The sequence below is a fragment of the Saccopteryx bilineata genome, chromosome 6, assembly GCF_036850765.1.
Source record: "Saccopteryx bilineata isolate mSacBil1 chromosome 6, mSacBil1_pri_phased_curated, whole genome shotgun sequence".
NCBI lineage: Eukaryota > Metazoa > Chordata > Mammalia > Chiroptera > Emballonuridae > Saccopteryx > Saccopteryx bilineata.
In genome coordinates, this window is record NC_089495.1 from 167,227,568 (window position 1) to 167,247,058 (window position 19,491).

The following is a 19,491-nucleotide window of genomic DNA, read 5'->3' on the forward strand; positions in this document are numbered from 1 at the left end:
TTCTCTCCAGCTCAAGAGCTGCCATTTTCAAATATAATGAAGAGCAGCTGTAGCTGACACTGAGCTTATTAGGTGGGTAAGGGACATTGCTGAAACAGAAATTGAGAGCAAAACAGCCAGAAGTTTCATTTTACAATTCCCTATTATATTTTCATGTGACAACTTTCCCTTCACTATAAAAATACTTAAGTAAATCCACGAAAAAGAAAACAAAAGCTAGTTATACTAATAAAAAAGAAGAGTATTCCTGATATGTTTTGACTCTGTGCCTAGAGAATTAAAATCTTAAGAGTAGGAGTAAAAAAACAAACATCCATGAAATTAGAATATCTGACAATCAATATTGCATTAAATTAATTTCTACTTCCCAACAAACTTCATCCATTCCCAGGTCACACCAAACCTAACTTGCTTTGCTCTATCAGCACAAAACCAGATATTATCCTTTTTTGTTGTTGTTATTTATTTAGAAATTAAATTTAACTTGGGTAACATTGATTAATAAGGTTTTAGGTAAACATCTCTATAGCACTGAACTGTTAACTGTGTTGCATGCTCATCAGCCAAAGTCAAATCATTTTCTGTCACGGTATATTTGTCCCTCTTTACTCCTTTTCCCCTAGGAAACCCTTCACCTCCCCCTAGGTAACCACTTCACTTTTATCTATGTTCATGAATCAATCTATGTCTCAGTTTTATATCCCACGTATGTGTGAAATCATATAGTTCTTAGCTTTTTCTGATTTACGTATTTCACTTAGTATAATGTTCTCAAAGTCTGTCTATGTTGTCGTAAATGGCACTAAGTCATCATTTCTTATGGCTGAGTAGTATTCAATTGTGCATATGTACCACATCTTGTTTATTCAATCCTCTATTATGGGACACTCAACACCAGATATTGTCTAACAGTGTTTACCTAATCTCTCACCCGTCTGACATCTTAATCATCAAAGGCTTTAAGTCAGGTAGAGATTACTCCAATTAGAATGTACCTCATGTAACATCACTACATTACACAGAGGAAATGATATCACTCAAATTCCTTTCAACCTCTTACTGACACTTCCCAGTCACTGTCTTTTGTTCTGTCATTTAGTTATTATTAGTTACTCAGTTATTTTTTTATTTCAATTAAAAAAAAACGCCAAACTTTAGTCATATGAAAGACAAAGCATGCTCAACCACAAAACTTAATGCTAAAATCCTTTAAAGCAACAAAAATTAGCTTTGTTTAAATATTAACATTTAAGGAACTATATAAACAAATGTTATTTAAGGTAATAAACGTCTAAATAGGAAATTTTAAAAAGGGAGTCTGGGTTTAATTTCAGAATTTAGTTCAATAATACATACATATTATTATAGAAATTGCTATATCCTAAAATAATTAGCTGGAGATATAAAGGAAAATATTCTTTTTGTACCTGGTAATAATATCGAAGAACCCAGCAGAGCCCTTCAACGTAAGATTGTACAACTTTACGACGAAATTTCTCATCAGCTGCATCAACATCAAATTTGTTCTTGTAGTACCGCTGCTTCCAACCAGCTTCCCACAGCCTAAAACCAGTCAGAGCCAGTTTATGCTGGATAAATACTGCCAATAACTGTCTATCAATTTATCACCCAAATCACTTATATTTAATATCCAGGTGAAAGGTAAATGAGTTAAACAGTAATGCTGACACAACTTTAGTTATTTCTAAAAAGTCCACTTCCACATGTTATTATCAACTTAAAGATAAACATCAAAAACCCAAACACAAACTAGTAATACTATTATAAAACTACACTTTAAAAAGAGAATAACCATTTACTAAACTACTTTAATAATACTTGTTTGCTCAAATTTTAATACTGTTTTTGATTGTGGAACAATTCTAAAACTGTATTTTAAGATTCAAATACTGAAATAATTTTACATTTGTTAAGTCCCCTCGTTTGTTAAAATATATTTAAACTATACAAAAAAGTCAAATTACTTTTTAAAAATTGACTTGCACAATTAATTTTTTAAAAGGTAGAATATGGGTTATTAAAAAATAATCTATGAACCAAGCAGAAATTATGTGTATACCTACTCTATTGTTGGGCTGCCTTATTCCTCTTTCAGACAAGAGTTGCTGTTGGCTTAAGGTACGGTATATATGTTCTACTAAACTGAGAAGCAAGTCAATCAATTCACTAAAATATCACTCACTAATCACCAAAAATACAATGTAAAGAACCCCATCTTCACCCAAAGTATTTTTAAAAATACTCATTTCTCATTCTCTAAAAGATTTAAACATTTTACTGAAGAAACACAAAGAAGCCAAAAATGATTTAAAAAACAAAAAACAAAAACCCAGAGCAGAAGACCCAGGACATCAAGATGATTCTCCATTAAAGGGCTAGATCTTATGAATCAATTGCAGTCATGTTTCAAAACACACCATACTAATTTTAATTTCACACACACACAAAGGATTCATAAAACATCAAGCAGGAGAAATATTCACTATCCACAATGTAGATTAGCACTATATTACTATTTTACAGATAATATCAATGAAATAAATGCTAATAAAATCTCCAAACATTTCTTTTTTTAGGTGAGCGGAGGGAAGACAGTGAAGCAGACTCCCGCATGCACCCCAACCAGGATCCACCTGGAAAACCTAATGCTCAAGTACCAAACTATTTTTAGTGCCTGAAACAGATGCACTCAGACCAACCGAGCCATCCTCAGTGACCAGGGTTAATACTCGTGCCAATCAAGCCACTGGCTGCAGGAAAATAAGAGGGAGAGAAAGGAGAGAGAGAAGAGAGAAGCAGATGGTCACTTCTCCTATGTGCCCTGACCGGAATCAAATTTGAGATATCCATAAACAGGACCGATGCTCTATCCACTGGGCCACTGGCCAGGGTTAACATTTCTTGGTAGTAGCATTTCTACCTTGATTACCCTCAGCAACAGGATTAGAAATAAAGTACTAAATAAATCAAGTTAACTATTAAGCTGGAATTGATCATGATACTACACAGTAAAACAAAAAGAACTCTTACAGGAGAGTCCAGAGTTACAGAATCAGTAAATAAAAACTCAGATCAGGTAAATGTTCAATTACAAGTCACCACATATCTCTGAATCTCACTCACATCAAAGCACATTAAGAAAATGCACCATACACGACACCTGTAGTTTTCTAATCATACATACAAACACACCAACCACATCCTATAAAAATATCATTTTTCAAAATTCATGATGAGTTACAATTATTGAGATTGTTGGTCTTTTGTACTTGGAGCCCAAGCTTTCAAACTGGATTTTATTACACAAGAGGCTGTTAATCTTACTATAATGACCAAACTTCTGGATTACTTAATTAAGCAAAGTTTACTACTATAAATTTTAAATATACAGCTAAAGGGAAACTCCTCTGCCATGAAATATAACTGTGAATATCCAAGTTTGTGGTTTTAAAAATATACATATTTATCTCTTAATCAAATGTCCTTTGAATATTTCATTTTGAAAAATCTTTTCAAATGAGAAGATTAAAGCAAAGTATATTAAATATCCAAATGTAACTGAACTTTCTAGGTTAAGCAGCCTGAAAATTTAATCTCAAAATGGTAACATTCAGATCACATAGTCAGAGCTAAACACCTCATGTCTACCAGATCTAGTGCTTGGTCTCAGAGGGAAAAGTGGTTTGGAGAACAAAAAGCTGCATGCATACTAATCTAGAGGTTTAACAGCTATAGCTTACACATCTCACTGCAATTTACTGACTATTCTAACCCTCCACATTAATTACTAGCGGATGAAAAGATCACAGGCAAGCACCTGAAGGCACTGTGGCTCTAAGCTAAACAGCATTAATTAATCCACAACTATTTCAGCAATTTGCTAACAAAGTGCTACCAAAAAAATGTCTTCACCTGACGTTATCCTCTGGCTCAGGTTCACTGTCACTGTCTTCTGCTTTTCGCTTAATTCCTCCTAACAGAGACGGAGAACCATCAGAAGTGAAACTTGTATTAGGAGATACTGAAGGACTCTGCAGAAAATTACATTACAGAGAAAGGATTTAATTATTCACTTCACACAAGAAGTTACATTAAACTGCTATTACCATGTTTCACAATACGCCATTTTTTAAAGCTATCAAATAGATACAGTAAGTATATTTAGAAAGTACAAAGATCAATTTTAGCCTACTCCCCCCCCCTCCAAACAAGTAAATATAAATACCAAGCTTCCTATGTTTACACATACAACTGAACATTCTTGGATAGAAACTGCTTCAAAAGAAAATTTTAATTTTATAGTTTTAAAATTATAGGCCTTGAATATTTTTTCCTTTGGTGGTTCTCACATGTTACAAATCCAGGATCACTTTTCACCTATTACATAACAAAGTTGTAAGTGAACAATACATTAGAAAGTCAATACTGGTGAGACTGAAGCTAAATGGTAACTGTTTGACCTAGTACAACCACTCTGGAAAGCAACTGTTTAATGAGACTTTGCCAGATAACTGTTAAATTATTTTAAATCTACTGTTTTAAAATTCAATATACAGCCTGACCAGGCAGTGGTGCAGTGAACAGAGCATCAAACTGGAATGCGGAGGACCCAGGGTCGAGACCCCGAGGTTGCGGGCTCATACAGTCTGAGCGCGAGGTTGCTGGCTTGAGCGTGGGATCATAAACATGACCCCATGGTTGCTGGCTTAAGCCCAAAGGTCACTGGCTTGAACCCAAGGTCGCTGGCTTGAGCAAGGGGTCACTTGCTCTGCTGCAGCCCCCAGTCAAGGGACATATGAGAGAGCAATCAATGAACAACTAAGGAGACTAAGGAGCCACAACAAAGAATCTCCCTTTCTGTCTGTCTGTCCCTATCTGTCCCTCTCTGTCTCTGTCTGTCACAAAAAATATTCAATGTACAAATAAAAATTTATTAGTCATCTTACAAAAATGCATATTTTATTATTTCAGACTTAAGTTCCCTTTAAATTATTATTTAAAGTATTATCAGTATTATCTTACCTCTGTACCTAACTCAATGAACACCGTAAAGTATTTTAATATTTAATCTAAAAAGTATAATCTTCTGAAACTTGAGTTTTATGTTAAATGACCAAAAACTTAAGTGGCAGAAAAGGTTTTCATGATAAAGGGTGTCTTCTATTATACGCAGTATATTAGATAGTTCGAGTCAACTGAATTATTTTTAAGTTGAAAGCTGAGGAGGATCTTTTCATACTATAAAACCTTGGCATAAAGGTAGTTCACACCATAGGCAAAAGAAAAACTATATTTCACAGAGCTTATGATACTTTTCTTTTTAAAATGCATAATGTCAATGTTAGCATGATACTATATGATCAATACTGTCCCTATACAAAAAACAACAACAACACTACCAATAAAAATACACTCAGGAAGGAGCTGTTGTACTTAGAAAATAAGATAGGTATTTTAGTCAGACAGATCTGAGTTTGAAAATTCAAGTCCAATTACTACTGACTGTATAGCTCTGGGCAATTTATTTAACTTCTGTCAGCCTCAGCTTCTAATGGGGATGATAATGTTCTATCTCTTTCCAGGTTATTGCAAGAATTAAATAAAACAATATGTGTGAAAGATCAATAACATACTGCCTGACTGGCACAAGGTAATCGTTCAATAAGTTATCATCATTTTTTAAACTCAATTCTAATCCATTTGGATCAAATGAGAGTGATGTTCCTATTAATTGTCTAAGTTGTTATAAAAAACAAATTTTCCCAAACTGACAGACTAAATACAAACTCTACCTTTAGATAACAAAAATAATATACCTTCAAGAGAAAAAAAAAAAGAGACATTTTCTCTGAACATATGTACCCTGATTTATCAATGTCACCCATTAAAATTAATTTAAAAAAAAGATATTTGCTCTTTAACATAAAATCTCAGCCCTCCTTTCTTCTCAAGTTCTACCAATTGCTTTTGAGAAAGCTATTTTTACACTCAAAATTATTAAACTGAGACTGGTCACATATATAATAAAACTATACTCCAAAATGCAACATTTTTACTTATTTATATTAAGTAAATAAATAAAACATTTATGAGGAAACAAAAGCTTATCTAATAGAACATTAATAATGCAGACTATCAGTAGATATTAGTCAACTACTGGAGACTAACATGCCCAAACATTCAGAAAAAATAAAACATGATCTTAAAGACTCCCTTTAAATGAATTCATGATTTAAAAAAATTTCATTTCATGATTTCCTTAAATTTAGGACATCCTACCTAGGTGAAAATCCCTTTAAGCAAAGACTCCCAGAGAAATTACTGTCAACAGGAATTAAGATAGGATCAAATAAACAACCTAATCACCAATCTCCCCACTCCTAGTCCCACGGCTGACATTAGTAATCAACAATGGGTCTAGTCTTGTGGAATCATTCTCAAATCACTACAGCTGGCAAAGTTTAAATCTTCTTGCTTCCATGAAATTAAGAGAAAAATATTCTATCAGCATGGTGTCCCTTTCACCAACTCTCCACATCCCACTGTTAATGTTGTAAGGAATAAGACAAGAAAACAAAAATCAAACAGAACAAAAAACACACCAGAAACCTAGACTGCATCTTTCAAGCAGTGAAAAACCTCAGTTCTCAAATTCCAAATCTAAGATCCCTAAAACATCTAGGTGTAAAATGACAGCAATATAAATCCAATCACTCTCTAGATATGGCAAAAAATTCTGCCTATAGGATTGCCCTATAATAAGGGATTTGAGCATCAATACGATAGCTATCAGAATAATGAGATTTAAACATTCAAACTCAGGCCATTTCCTTGGATATTTCATAGAATGGTTTGTGTAAGATACCAAACCTTACAAAACCTTACATACTATTGTGCCAGCCTCTATAACACTCTCTCTCATGCCTACCAGCCTTTGACATTAGGGGTAGAATTATGGAAAGCTTAGAAAAACATTTTATTTCAGTGTTAAAATACATCTGGGGTCATCTTTAAGGTACGTATTTCAATTTAGGTTGTAGCTAGCTATCTAGAATTTGGTCCAGGCTGAGGGTAAACATAACAGGACACATATTGGTTGACAACGGTCCTGATACCGCACATACCTTGTTCCAAGTATTGTGTGAAATGTAGCGTAAATCTTTAGTTTTAACTAAGTGTAACATTTCCTGTACATGTGCAGTTAAGTTGGACTTGCTGTTAATGTTACTATATGATTGAAGTTACTTTTAAATTTGGGGTTAACTTGTGTTTTCTTAAGGGTTCGTAACTCTGTTTACATAATGATGTCACATTTTACCATCAGGAATCTGATTGTATATTGAGCTCAATATGCTGGTAACGGTGCAGTTCAAAAGGAAGCTCTTTTTTGCCTCACCTGTGGTGGCGCAGTGGGATCAAGTGTTGACCTGGGACGCTGAGGTTGCCTGTTCGATACCCTGGGCTTGCCTGGTCAAGGCACATATGGGAGTTGATGCTTCCTCCCCTCTCCTCTCCTCTCCTCTCCCCTCTCCATTCTCCCTCCCTCCCTTCATTTTCTCTCTCTCTCTCTCTCTTTCCTCTCTGAAAATTGAATAAATAAAAATCTAAAAAAAAAAATGAAGCTCTTTTTGGTTAAAGGAAGACGTTCTGGAACCTAAGCGATGATAAGCAATAGCTTGGATCACCCGCTGTCTCCGAATGTTGGTTGATGGTCTGTTCCGTCACCCCTGCTGCTGCCCTGCCATATGCTCTGAGCTCATGGTCTATTGCCACTATTAACAGAAGCTGAGTTGGAGAGTGAAAGTTAGGCAGTAAAGAGCCCTCGTCTTTGACAGACTTAGCAGTACTATTCTGCAAAATGACCATGACTGATCCCTGGAAGGAAAGGGGAAACGGGCAGCAAAACCTACCCTCCTCTCTTGCCCCAGCTATGAGACATTTGCATGTCCACATCATGCTTCCAGCACCATCACCACCCAGGACCTGGGGCCCATCTGCATGACAGAGTCATTGCATGCAGCCCACTTAGCTATCCATATTTACATACATTTTCTTTCTTTCTCATCATTCAGTATTTTCATATTGATAAAAATGAACTTAACAATTAAAATTATCTCAAGGCAAAATAAGTTGAAAAAAACTATAAAACAACTCCAGGTTAAGTGATAAAATTCACAAACAACTGCAAAGTGCATCTGATAATCACCACTCTTCAACGCCACATAAAAGTAAGTCACTTACAGAGTTATTCTGCATCCTCATTTCATAGGCGGCTTGTCTCGGATTACTGGCTACATGAGAACCTGGTGAATTTCTTGAACCCAAAGCATGAGGAGTTAGTATTCCACCAGGAGTGAAAGCTGGTTGATCTCTCTAACATAAATGGAGATAAATATAGAAATTAAAATTAAACCACAATATACATAAGGGGAAAAAAGAGGGAAACAAAATAGTCCCCACTATAAGCACTTAAAGAATAAAAATGGATTTCTGTTAACATTACAGGATTTTTGACACTTTGATTTGATTGTAACTTACCCTATAATCAACAGCCTGTAATATTTAATAACTCTGCTCTAAAGTACATATATTCACTGTTCTGATGTCCACAGAGAATCTATTCAAGACTCCTTAGGCTATTCTGTTTACTCACAATTTCAGAACACATTCAAGACACAATTTCAGGCAAATAAGTATAACTAAAAAACAAGTCAAGAATTTAATTTATACTTAGGAGTACAACTTTTATTTACTCTTCACCTTGCTAGAATTTAACTCTTTCTTTCCAATTAATTAGAGCTATGATTAGAGCTACAATAGGTAACAGTCATAGCTGATGGTTAAAAGAGAGATTTTTAAAATAGATAGTGACCGAAGGAAGATAATTATATATAAAGCGAAAAATAAATATGCCCTTCCCAATCTAAGTGACTCTGAACCTATCTACAATAACAAACTCTACTTTTCTCTCTTCTAGGTTTCTAAAAATGCTCAATTCCAATAAAATAAAATAATAAAAGGCAGTCCCTAAACTCCATGAGTTTAAAATCTAATGAGAAAGACAAGAAAAACAAGAACTGAAGAAGTGACTAAAGCATGCAATTAAGAAAACAAATTATCAAAAAAAAATTATCACAGCAAGAAGCACCAGTTATAAGAAAGAACTGCTCAACCTGGACTACGAGGAGAAGCAACAGAGACTTTGTGGAAAAGGTAAATGTGAGGCAGCTGTGAAGTCAAAAATCCATTTGGAGGTACCAATGAAGGCACTGCTTGGAGTCTGGAGGGACATGGTGTAATTAGAAGGCAGAAGGGGGAAAGCTGAGCAGCTAGAATTCATGCCAGTCGAAGACAAAATTGTATTCTGAGGGGACTAAGAAGTCCCTGGTAATTTCTGAGCAGAGAAACAACAAAGTTTCAAGTGTCGTGGTCCGAAAAGACTAACCTGACAGAAATGTAAACAGAAAGTATAGTAACTTTCAAGAGAACACAAAGAGTTAACTGTTTTTATTACAAAAACAAGACCTGATTAGTGTAAAATTTCAAATAGCTAAGTGCCACCCACATCTTCCTGCCCATCTAGTGTATCGCTTCTGATGCTGGACTTGAAAAAGGACTTCTTTAAAATCCATACCAGCATTCCCTCTCCAAGTAAGAAGGCAGCTGGGTGAGCACTATGTCCCTGACCAACTCCTACTGGATAAGGAACAAAAAGCTATTGTAACAAACATCTTCCTCCCAAATTATAAAGTTATGCTAATACCAATCTTATGAAATTAATTAAAACTCACCTTCATTCTCTTTCTTTTTTCTTTCTGTCGTCTTCTAAAACTGTCCTAAAAGTATAAAATCCACATATTCTGTCAAATAATTACACAAAAATGTAAGAGTTAAACATTACCAGGAATGACCGCGGAGACAATTACAATTTTAAAGGAAGAGCCCATAAACCTATGTACATAAAAACTAGGCAAGGACTATATGCTTCAAGGACTGCTTATCAGAACTTTAGATGGGCAGAGAGCATTCTATATTGAGTTTAGATACACTTTCATTGCTACTCCTAATTTTTTTTCAGATAGTTGTTGGTATCATTTCAGGAAAGAAGAAAAAATGCATGACAAAGACCATGGTTTTTGCCCTGGAGTAAATAGGCTGCCAGTATGCAGAAGCTACAAATCAGTAAGAAAACAAAGAACTCTTAACTTATAGCTGAATTCAGTTAATAATCAGGATGTGAATTTTAAAAATATTGATGAGACAATTTAATAACAAGCTTGTTGCCTGAAAAGAGCTTCACAGTTCCTAACTGCAACATGTAGCACACAAATGGGTAGAAAAAGAAGTGAGCTCTACACACCCGGGGTTCTAAAAAGTCAACCCAATGACAGAGGAAATTCAGATGTCCTCAGTACTTTAAATTAGGCCAATTTAACTCACAGGAAAGGGTCCAATTTGTATTGATAAATTTTCAAAACACAGCCATGGTTTCAACTGCATAGGATTCGGGGTTGATCTTGCTCCTCACTAACTATTTGGACCAGTCAAAAGCCTCCTTTACCCCTGAAAACACTTCTGGCATACCCAAGATTCTATGACTATCAAGGCACTGAAATGACAGCTGAAGTGGCCATGACTGCAACTGTGGCCTAAAACAGGGACCAGCTGATACTATACTGTCATTCTATTAGCTACCCCTTCCAAGTCAGTACTGCCAACTGCAGTATGAATTAACAAAATTTAAAATTTGTGCTTTCTTCCAGGAGAGGAGCTTAATACTGAATACAGTGACTACCTTAAAAACCTCCTAAGATACGAAAACCAGCAATTTATCTAATCAAGCTCCCCCCCCATCTTTAATGAAACTTCTCTTATCTAACTCATCAATAACTTAAAGACTACCAAACCCACTACTCAGTTTGCAGTCCTTATCTGACTATAACTCTCTTCCTTGAATCATGCTCTTTACTTGGCTTCCGGGACACTAGTCACCTGGTTCCCTCTTTCACTCTTGCTGCTTCCTCTAGCTCCTCAACGCCCCAACCTCTTAATGTTGGTGTCCTCTAATTCCAATACTTAGATCTCTCTACTTCTCTACTCTATGGAAATAATTGTCTAGCCTCAAGGCTTTAAACACCACCTATATGCTTATGACTGTCCAATCGGGATCACCCTCCACTCACTCAGTATCCTCCAAAATAGAATCCCCATCCCCAGATTTCTACCTCCCAGGCTTTTTCATCACAGTTGCTCAGACCATTTTTCAATTGCTCAGACAAAATGTCTTGGAGTTATTCTTTTTTTTTTTCCTCTTCTTTACAGAGACAGAGAGAGAGTCAGAGAGAGGGATAGATAGGGACAGACAGCAATGGAGAGAGATGAGAAACATCAATCATCAGTTTTTCATTGTGACACCTTAGTTGTTCACTGATTGCTTTCTCATATGTGCCTTGACCGTGGGCCTTCAGCAGACCAAGTAACCCCTTGCTCAAGCCAGCGACTTTGGGTCCAAGCTGGTGAGCTTTGCTCAAACCAGATGAGCCCGAGCTCAAGCTGGTGACCTTGGGGTCTCAAACCTGGGTCCTCCGCATCCCAGTCCAACACTCCATCCACTACGCTACCGCCTGGTCAGGCCCTTAGAGTTATCCTTGATAGCTTTCCTTCTTTCACACCTACCATTTAACCCATTAGCCAATCGCAATGGTTCTATCTTCAAAACATGCAGAATCCAACTCCTCTCGTCATTACTACAACTATACTACTATAGTACCCTTGGACTCGGCTTACTGCTTCTATATTTGCCTCCATACTACACTTCTAATTGGGCTTAAAGTTTCTATCTTTGCCTTCATACAGTGCCAGTGACCCTATGCAAGATCTTATCACTTTTATACTCAAAGCCCTCCAGAATAAAAGCCAAAGTCTTTAAAATGACCTAAAGGGTCCTACCAGATGTGGCCCCCATCATCCTTCTGACCTCTTCTCCAGCCACATTGGCTCCTTGCTGATCAGTAAACATCTCCATACGCTCCTGCCCACAGCCTCCCCACTGGCTCTTCCCGCAAACATCTGCATGGTTTACTCCCTCACAACCTTCAGGTCTTTATCCAAAGTTATCTGTTGGCACATCCCTTTCTAGTAACCTTTTCTAGAATTGCAAACTATCTATCACCACCTTCCCAGGTATTTCCTCACCTGCTTTAATTTTCTTCATGGCACTTACAACTAATGTATTACACACTTTACTTACTAAGTTTTTGTGTTTATCATCCATCTCCCCCTGAAAAATGTCAGCTCTGCAAGGATGGGAATTACTGTGTCTTTTATTCTGTTTTGTTTTAGTTGTATCAGTAATACTAGGGACACTATCTGGCACATGGTAACAATAAATATTGGTTGAGTAAACAATATTTGCAAGATAAAAGGCAAACCTCAAAGCTCATAAAATAAAAATCATCACTCTTCTGACTTAACTGCTCAATTTAAATAACAAATATTGATGTATTCTTTTACTATCCATTTTGCTGATCGGTTAAATATCTACTTCTAAGGATGGTAGTCACACATAAACACACATCAACTCCTCTGAAATCTGTGAAAAGTAGACACACTTTCCAGGAAAATACATACCACCATGGACTTTTACATTGAATTTCTGAGGGTTTATAAGAAATCCCACTCCCATGCCCAACCATGCTGATGGACATCATATGATATCCAGGACACCAAAAAGGATCCCAAGTTTTAAAATGCCCTTTTTGCATGCCATCTAAAAGCCATTATTACCTAAATCTGAAGCTCTGTGGTATCTATCAAATCCCACACAATCTCTAATGACAAATACTGCTAATATTTAATATATACTATGGAGGCTGCTAAAGCCACATAAAAGGACTATTCTAACACGAGCTTTTTACATCAAGTAGTACATGTTATATATGTTTTTTCTTAAGCATAAATGGCAGCAGTTCAAGTGGAGCCACTATAATTGATAAAGACTTAGTTAGAAATGGCTGTTCTGGTAGACATTTGATATCCCCAAGTTAGTTCTGTTATTTGAACTTAAGGTGAAAAGCTCTTGCCATCACGTACGATTACCAACTACTAAAAGCTTTGGAAAGAATGCTTCCAGTCCAGTTCTAAAAGAAGAAAACACTAGCTACAGTATACAAATTAGAAGAAAATATGATTTTGCCAGATACAATGACATGGTTTAATCTGTTGTGAGATTATGAAACAATAATTCAATACTATGTTGCTATTTGCTCAAAATAGCCATGACTTTTTCTAAAATCAGTTTCCAAAAGGATTTCCTTCACTCTCTAAGAAGCTACTATTTTATGTTCATTTTACCCACTACTTGCCTCCTTTATCAGTCCCCCACAAGCACCCTCCAACCCACTCAGCCTCCAGGTTGCAGCCCTTATCCAGCACAACACCCTAGGGCCTCTGACCCCTGGATGCAGACTAGGAGCCTCTCCATATCGCTCCAACACTTCAGGCAGTACTGATTGTTTCTACTCTCCTCAGGCATTTCCTACCTCTCTAGAACTGGCTCCACTTTCTCCTTAACTGTCCATGCTTCTTAAGGTTTCTGTGGGAGGCACTTTCACTCCACTTAAGCTCCCAGGGTTTCAAGTTCACACTCAAAACTGGAAGTATCTCCCAGTTGCTAATGTTTCTCCAATCTCCTTTCAAAAACCTTCTGCTTTGAGCTTTACACATATCTATCAAATTGCTTCTCGGACTTTTCTCCTCTCAGGTTTCTGAGTGCTTGAGGTGTCCCTCAAACTCAGAATCTTTCAAATGAAGCCTGATTTCTACCTTGTCACCACCCTACCCCGCTCTACCCTCAGCACTTGCTATCTCAGTGAATGTCACCAGCAAACTTCCAATTACCCAAGTAAAAAGCTGGACTTCTAACCTAAGCCTTCAACCTAGCAGATGTAATCAACTTCTAAGAGTTTTGTTATTTTATTTCCTTTTTTTACATTTAAATTTCTTACAGCTGCAACCCCGCCTTAGCTGATGTAATCTATCCCAGATGTCCTACATTCTACTACCCGAGTCTAAAGTTCCTAGCTCTTAACCTGTCTTCCACAGCACACAGATTTCCTAAAAACATGGTAGCTACTAGCTCAATCCCAGCATTCTTGCAGCCTAGGAACCCTCATTTCATATTCTATTGATTAGACAGGTGTTTGGATTTATATCTTAATATTATGAAGGGAGAAAAAAATTATAATTTGACTCACACAGTGTACAATATATAGTTCCACAAAGCAAGCATCACAACTTTTATAAAATAATGAAAGCACTAACCATTCGTGATTACACTGACGTTTGGTACACTATGATGATATATCAACCCACTCAAAGAGGTTAAAAGTACAATCAAAGGATCATCATAGCCTATTAAAGACAGGAACAATTAGCTACTGCAATAGAAACACTTTACCTCATCATCCTTTCTCTTTTTAAAAATGCTATCTTCAACTTCACCAACTGCTAACATGATCATCTGTACTCTTTGCAGATTGACATAACCACTTTCTGTAAGGTAACCCTGTAAGTGATAAAATACATGTAAAATGACCTTCTTATCAAAGCAAATATTTCTGTTTTGAAATTATTCAAGAAAGAACTTACCCCAGTTTTGTGTACCACATTTTTGTATATGTTAACCAATCGGTCAATTGCACCTTCCCTGCCACCAGGAAACAAACAGTACGCATTAGGACCAGCATGCACTGTACAGGTGAGGAGGCTACAGCCGTAGTCTGAACCCCACAGAAACACACATACCTAATCTCCAACGATGGCAGGTGAGGAAGAAAGTCATTTCCCACAAAGAAGCACATGAAGACCCAGTCATCAATGCTCCTCTCAACATCAAATGTGAATGGTAGGCTGGCCATGGTGAGCTCTCTTTCCAAATACTACAACCAAAAATGAATGCTGCCATTAAAGCTGTTAAAAAGCACCTGGTTTTAGAGTGCCAATTCCAATGATTATGGTTACATACCTCACGAAGAACATTAAGACGAAGGAAGATAAACTCTCCCTCTGCGCAAGGAAGACTATCTGCAAGTTCATCGTGCTACAAGAAAGGGAATCAAGATGGAACAAACTGTAAACCCTGTAAGTTTTTCAACAGAACAAGTACACCTTTTTCTAAAGCAAGACCATTTTAACACCATAATTTTTATAATAAAAAAGAAGTCACCAAAACATTTTAAAATTAAAAATTATCCATAATCCCAGTCACCCTTACACCAGGGAGTAGCAAGTGTTTTTGAAAAGAAGACAGTAAATATTTTAGCCTGGGGGCAGGGGTCACATACAGTCTCTGTTTTATTTTGTTTTTACAACCCATTAAATATGTAAAAATCATTCTTAACTCACAGGCCAAATCCGAGGGCCTACACCCAACCAATATCAACATTTTGATGTAAATTCTTCCAGATACTTCTCTGTGAATATATAGTATTATTTCTTACCTGCTTTTTTTCACTCAGCATGTCTTTTAGAAAGGTTCCACAATCTTGAAACAGATAGAAACCCCTTTAAAGGGGACTGAATATAATCATGTAACTCAAAATATATAGAAACAAGAATTAACTTGAAAGTTAATACAATATGTTCAGTATTAACTTTAATATATTTAAAAGTTGATTTGCAGTTCCTTTTCAGAAGACTATCAAAACAACTCCTACAAATAAATCATGTGCAACAGGCATTATTACCTATAAACTCTAAGTCTCAGGTAGATATGTTAAAGAAAGTACAAACAGAAAAAGAGTGTGTGCATGCTTTCAGAATGCTTGTTTACTTAAAAACTTTAAAAACATCTGATCATATATATAGATGCACAAAAACATGTGATAATATCCAGCATTCATTTAAGACAAAAACTCTCAGCAAAGTGAGAATAGCAAAAACATTCATCAACATAATAAAGACCAAATATGACAAACTCACAGCCAACATCATACTCAACAGAAAAACATTAAAACAATTTTCCATAAGATCAGGATGTCCACTTTCACCACTTTTATTCAATATTGGTATTAGAAGTCCTAGCCACAGCAATTAGACAAGATAGATAGATAGATAGATAAATGGCATCCAAATTGGAAAGAAGTTAAACTGTCATTATCTGCAGATGACATGCCAAATATAAAGAACCTTAAAGATTACACCAAAGAAATTACTAAAACTAATAAATTCAGTAAAGTAGAATACAAAATTAGTATTGAGAAATTAATTGCATTTTTATATACCAATAATGAACTATCAGAAACAGAAATTAAGACAACAATCCCATCTACATTTGTATCAAAAATATATATATAAAACCTAAGAACAAACTTAATAAGGAGGTAAAAGATCTATACTAAGAAAATAAGATACTGAAGAAAGAGATTGAAGTACATACAAATAAATGGAAACATACCATGCTCACGGTCAGAAAGAATCAACATTGTTAAAATGTCCATACTACTCAAAGAACTCTATATAGAGTCAATATAATCTGTATCAAAATACCAACAGCATTTTCCACAGAAATAGAACAAATAATCCTAAAATTTATATGGAACCACAAAACACCACAAATAGCCACAGTGATCTTGAGAAAGAAGAACAAAGTGGGAGAGAAATCATGCTAGTAGCTATTAAAATATACTATAAGGCTATAGTAATCAAAACATTGTACTGGCATAAAAAGACACATAGATCAATGGAACAGAGTAGAGAGGCCAGAAATAAACCCATGCCTATATGGTCAACTAGATATGACAAAGGAGGCAAAAACATACAGTGGGGTAAAGACAGTCTATTCAATAAATGGTGTTGGTAAAATTAAATGGAAGGAAGGAAAGAAGGGGGAGGGGGGAGGGACGGACGGACGGACGGACTAGAGCATCCTCTTACACCATGCATAAGAATAAACTCTGCCTGACCAGGCAGTAATACAGTGAATAGAGCATTGAACTGGGACACCAAGGACCCAGGTTCAAACCCCAAGGTCGCCAGTTTGAGTGTGGGCTTATCAGGCTTGAGTGTGCGCTCACCAGCTTGAGCACAGGATTGCTGGCTTGAGCATGTGATCATAGACATGACCGCATGGTCTCTGGCTTGAAGCCCAAGGTGGTGGCTTGAGCAAGAAGTCACTCACTCTGCTATAACCTCCCAGTCAAGCCACATATGAGAAAGCAATCAATGAATGACTGAGGTGCAACAACAAAGAATTGAGGCTTACCTCTCTCCCTTCCTGTCTATCCCTATCTGTCCCTCTCTCTGTCTCTGTCACATATACACACAAAAAGAAAAAACTCTCAAAATGGAGTAAACACTGAAATGTTAGATCTAAAACCATAAAAACCCTTGGAGAAAAAATAGGCCGTAAACTCTCTTGGCAGTGCTCTAAGTAATATTTTTTCTGATATATCTCTTCTGGAAAAGGAAGCAAAAGAAAAAGTGGGACTATATCAAACTGTAACATTTTTGTAAAGGAAATAAAACCATCAACAAAACAAAAAGGCAACCTACTTTATGGGGGAAGATATCTGCTAATGATACATTTCATAAGGGGTTACTCTCCAAAATTTATAAAGAACTCAGGCAACTCAACACCAAAATACAATACAATTAAAAAATGAGTAGAGGACCTGAACAGACACTTCTCCAAAGAGGATATATAGATAACCAATAGACATATGAAAAGACGCTCTACCTGAAACCTATGTGCTCTTATTGATCAATGTTACCCTGTTAATTTTCTAAATAAAATTTTTTTTAAATGCTCAACTCATTCATCATCAGAGAAATGCAAATTAAAATCACACTGAGACAATACTTTGCAACTGTCAAAATGGCTATCATCAATAAATCAACAAACAAGTGTTGGCGAGGATATGGAGAAAAGGGAACCCTCAAGCAGTTTGTGGGATTGCAAATTGGTGCAACCATTATGGGAAACAGTATGGAGGTTCCTCAAAAAATAAAAAGTAGAAATGCCTTATGACCCAGCAACTCAATTTCTGGATAACTACTGAAGAAATCCAAAACACTAATTTGAAAGAGTATATGCACCCCTATGTTCACTGAAGTGTTATTTACAATAAATAGCTAAGATATGGAAGCAACCCTAGTGCTCATCCATAAACAAATGGATAAAAAAGAAGTGCTACATACATACAATACTCAGGCATAAAAAAAAGAATGAAATCTTACTATTTGCAACAACGTAGATGGACAAAGAGGGTATTACACGAAATGCAGTAAGTCAGACAGACTTATAACATGTCTATATGATTTCACTTATATATGAAATCTGAAGAAATAAACAAACAAACAAAACAGAAACACTCATAGACACAGAGAACAAACTGAGGATTGCCAGATGGGCAAGGGATTGGCAGGCTAAGTGAAAGAGGTGAAGAAATACAAATTGGTTGTTATAAAACAGTCAGCAGATAGGAAGTACAACATAGAGTATATAGTCAATAACACTGTAATAATTATGTATGGCGCCAGCTGGGTAATCAGAATGAATCTGGGGGATCAGTTTATAAATTATATAACTGCCTAATACAAAATAATATTGAACATCAACTATAACTGAAAGGTAAAAATAAATATATTTTTTTAAATAAAAAGCTTTAAAAGATACATCTCTTTAAGGGATGTAGGTAAAAAAAATCTAATGAACCATTTTAATTCTCTCCATTTTAAAAACGAGGCAACCTGAACATACGTTTTTCCATCAAATTATACACTTAAAATGATTAACATTCTATATTTTGTTTAAATAAAAATGTGTGTATATTTTATCACAATAATAAAAATATTATTTATATATTTTTTATATATTTTATATATATATATATATTTTTTTGTATTTTTCTGAAGTTGGAAACGGGGAGGCAGTCAGAAAGACTCCTGCATGCGCCCGACTGGGATCCTCCTGGCATGCCCACCAGGGGGTGATGCTCTGCCCATCTGGGGTGTTGCTCTGTTGCAACCAGAGCCATTCTAGCGCCTGAGGCAGAGGCCATAGAGCCATCCTCAGTGCCCGGGCCAACTTAGCTCCCATGGAGCCTTGGCTGCGGGAGGGGAAGAGAGAGACAGAGAGGAAGGAGAGGAGGAGGGGTGGAAAAGCAGATGGGCACCTCTCCTGTGTGACCCGGCCAGGAATCAAACCCGGGACTCCTGCACGCCAGGCTGACGCTCTACCACTGAGCCAACCGGTCAGGGCCTAAATAAAAATTTTAATGAGGCAATTACCACCTCAAATTCTTACCTTTCCCTTCTTTTCTCTTGGCAAGCCTTCACAGTCCTTAACTTCATGTCCAAACTGATTACAAAGACCACATGGCTTGGGTTTGTTTGGTTTGAATTCTTCTCTAATAATGGTAAAGTTGGGTTCGTGTGTAGCAAGACCGAGCATGATGAGATCAGCTATCA

At 36.3% G+C, this 19,491-nt stretch overlaps 1 protein-coding gene across 1 annotated transcript in view; it reads right to left on the reverse strand.

Moving 5' to 3' along the window:
• The window catches only part of XRN2 (5'-3' exoribonuclease 2), an 83,183-nt gene that overhangs the window by 38,796 nt on the left and 24,896 nt on the right, over positions 1-19,491 (reverse strand). The window contains exons 9-17 of the mRNA XM_066237973.1: positions 19,328-19,485; positions 15,047-15,121; positions 14,827-14,960; positions 14,671-14,728; positions 14,480-14,587; positions 9,813-9,857; positions 8,263-8,394; positions 3,934-4,052; positions 1,428-1,563 (exon numbers count right to left, since the gene is read on the reverse strand). Of these exons, the coding sequence (XP_066094070.1) occupies positions 1,428-1,563; positions 3,934-4,052; positions 8,263-8,394; positions 9,813-9,857; positions 14,480-14,587; positions 14,671-14,728; positions 14,827-14,960; positions 15,047-15,121; positions 19,328-19,485 (965 nt within the window). The remainder of the gene's footprint in view (positions 1-1,427; positions 1,564-3,933; positions 4,053-8,262; positions 8,395-9,812; positions 9,858-14,479; positions 14,588-14,670; positions 14,729-14,826; positions 14,961-15,046; positions 15,122-19,327; positions 19,486-19,491) is intronic.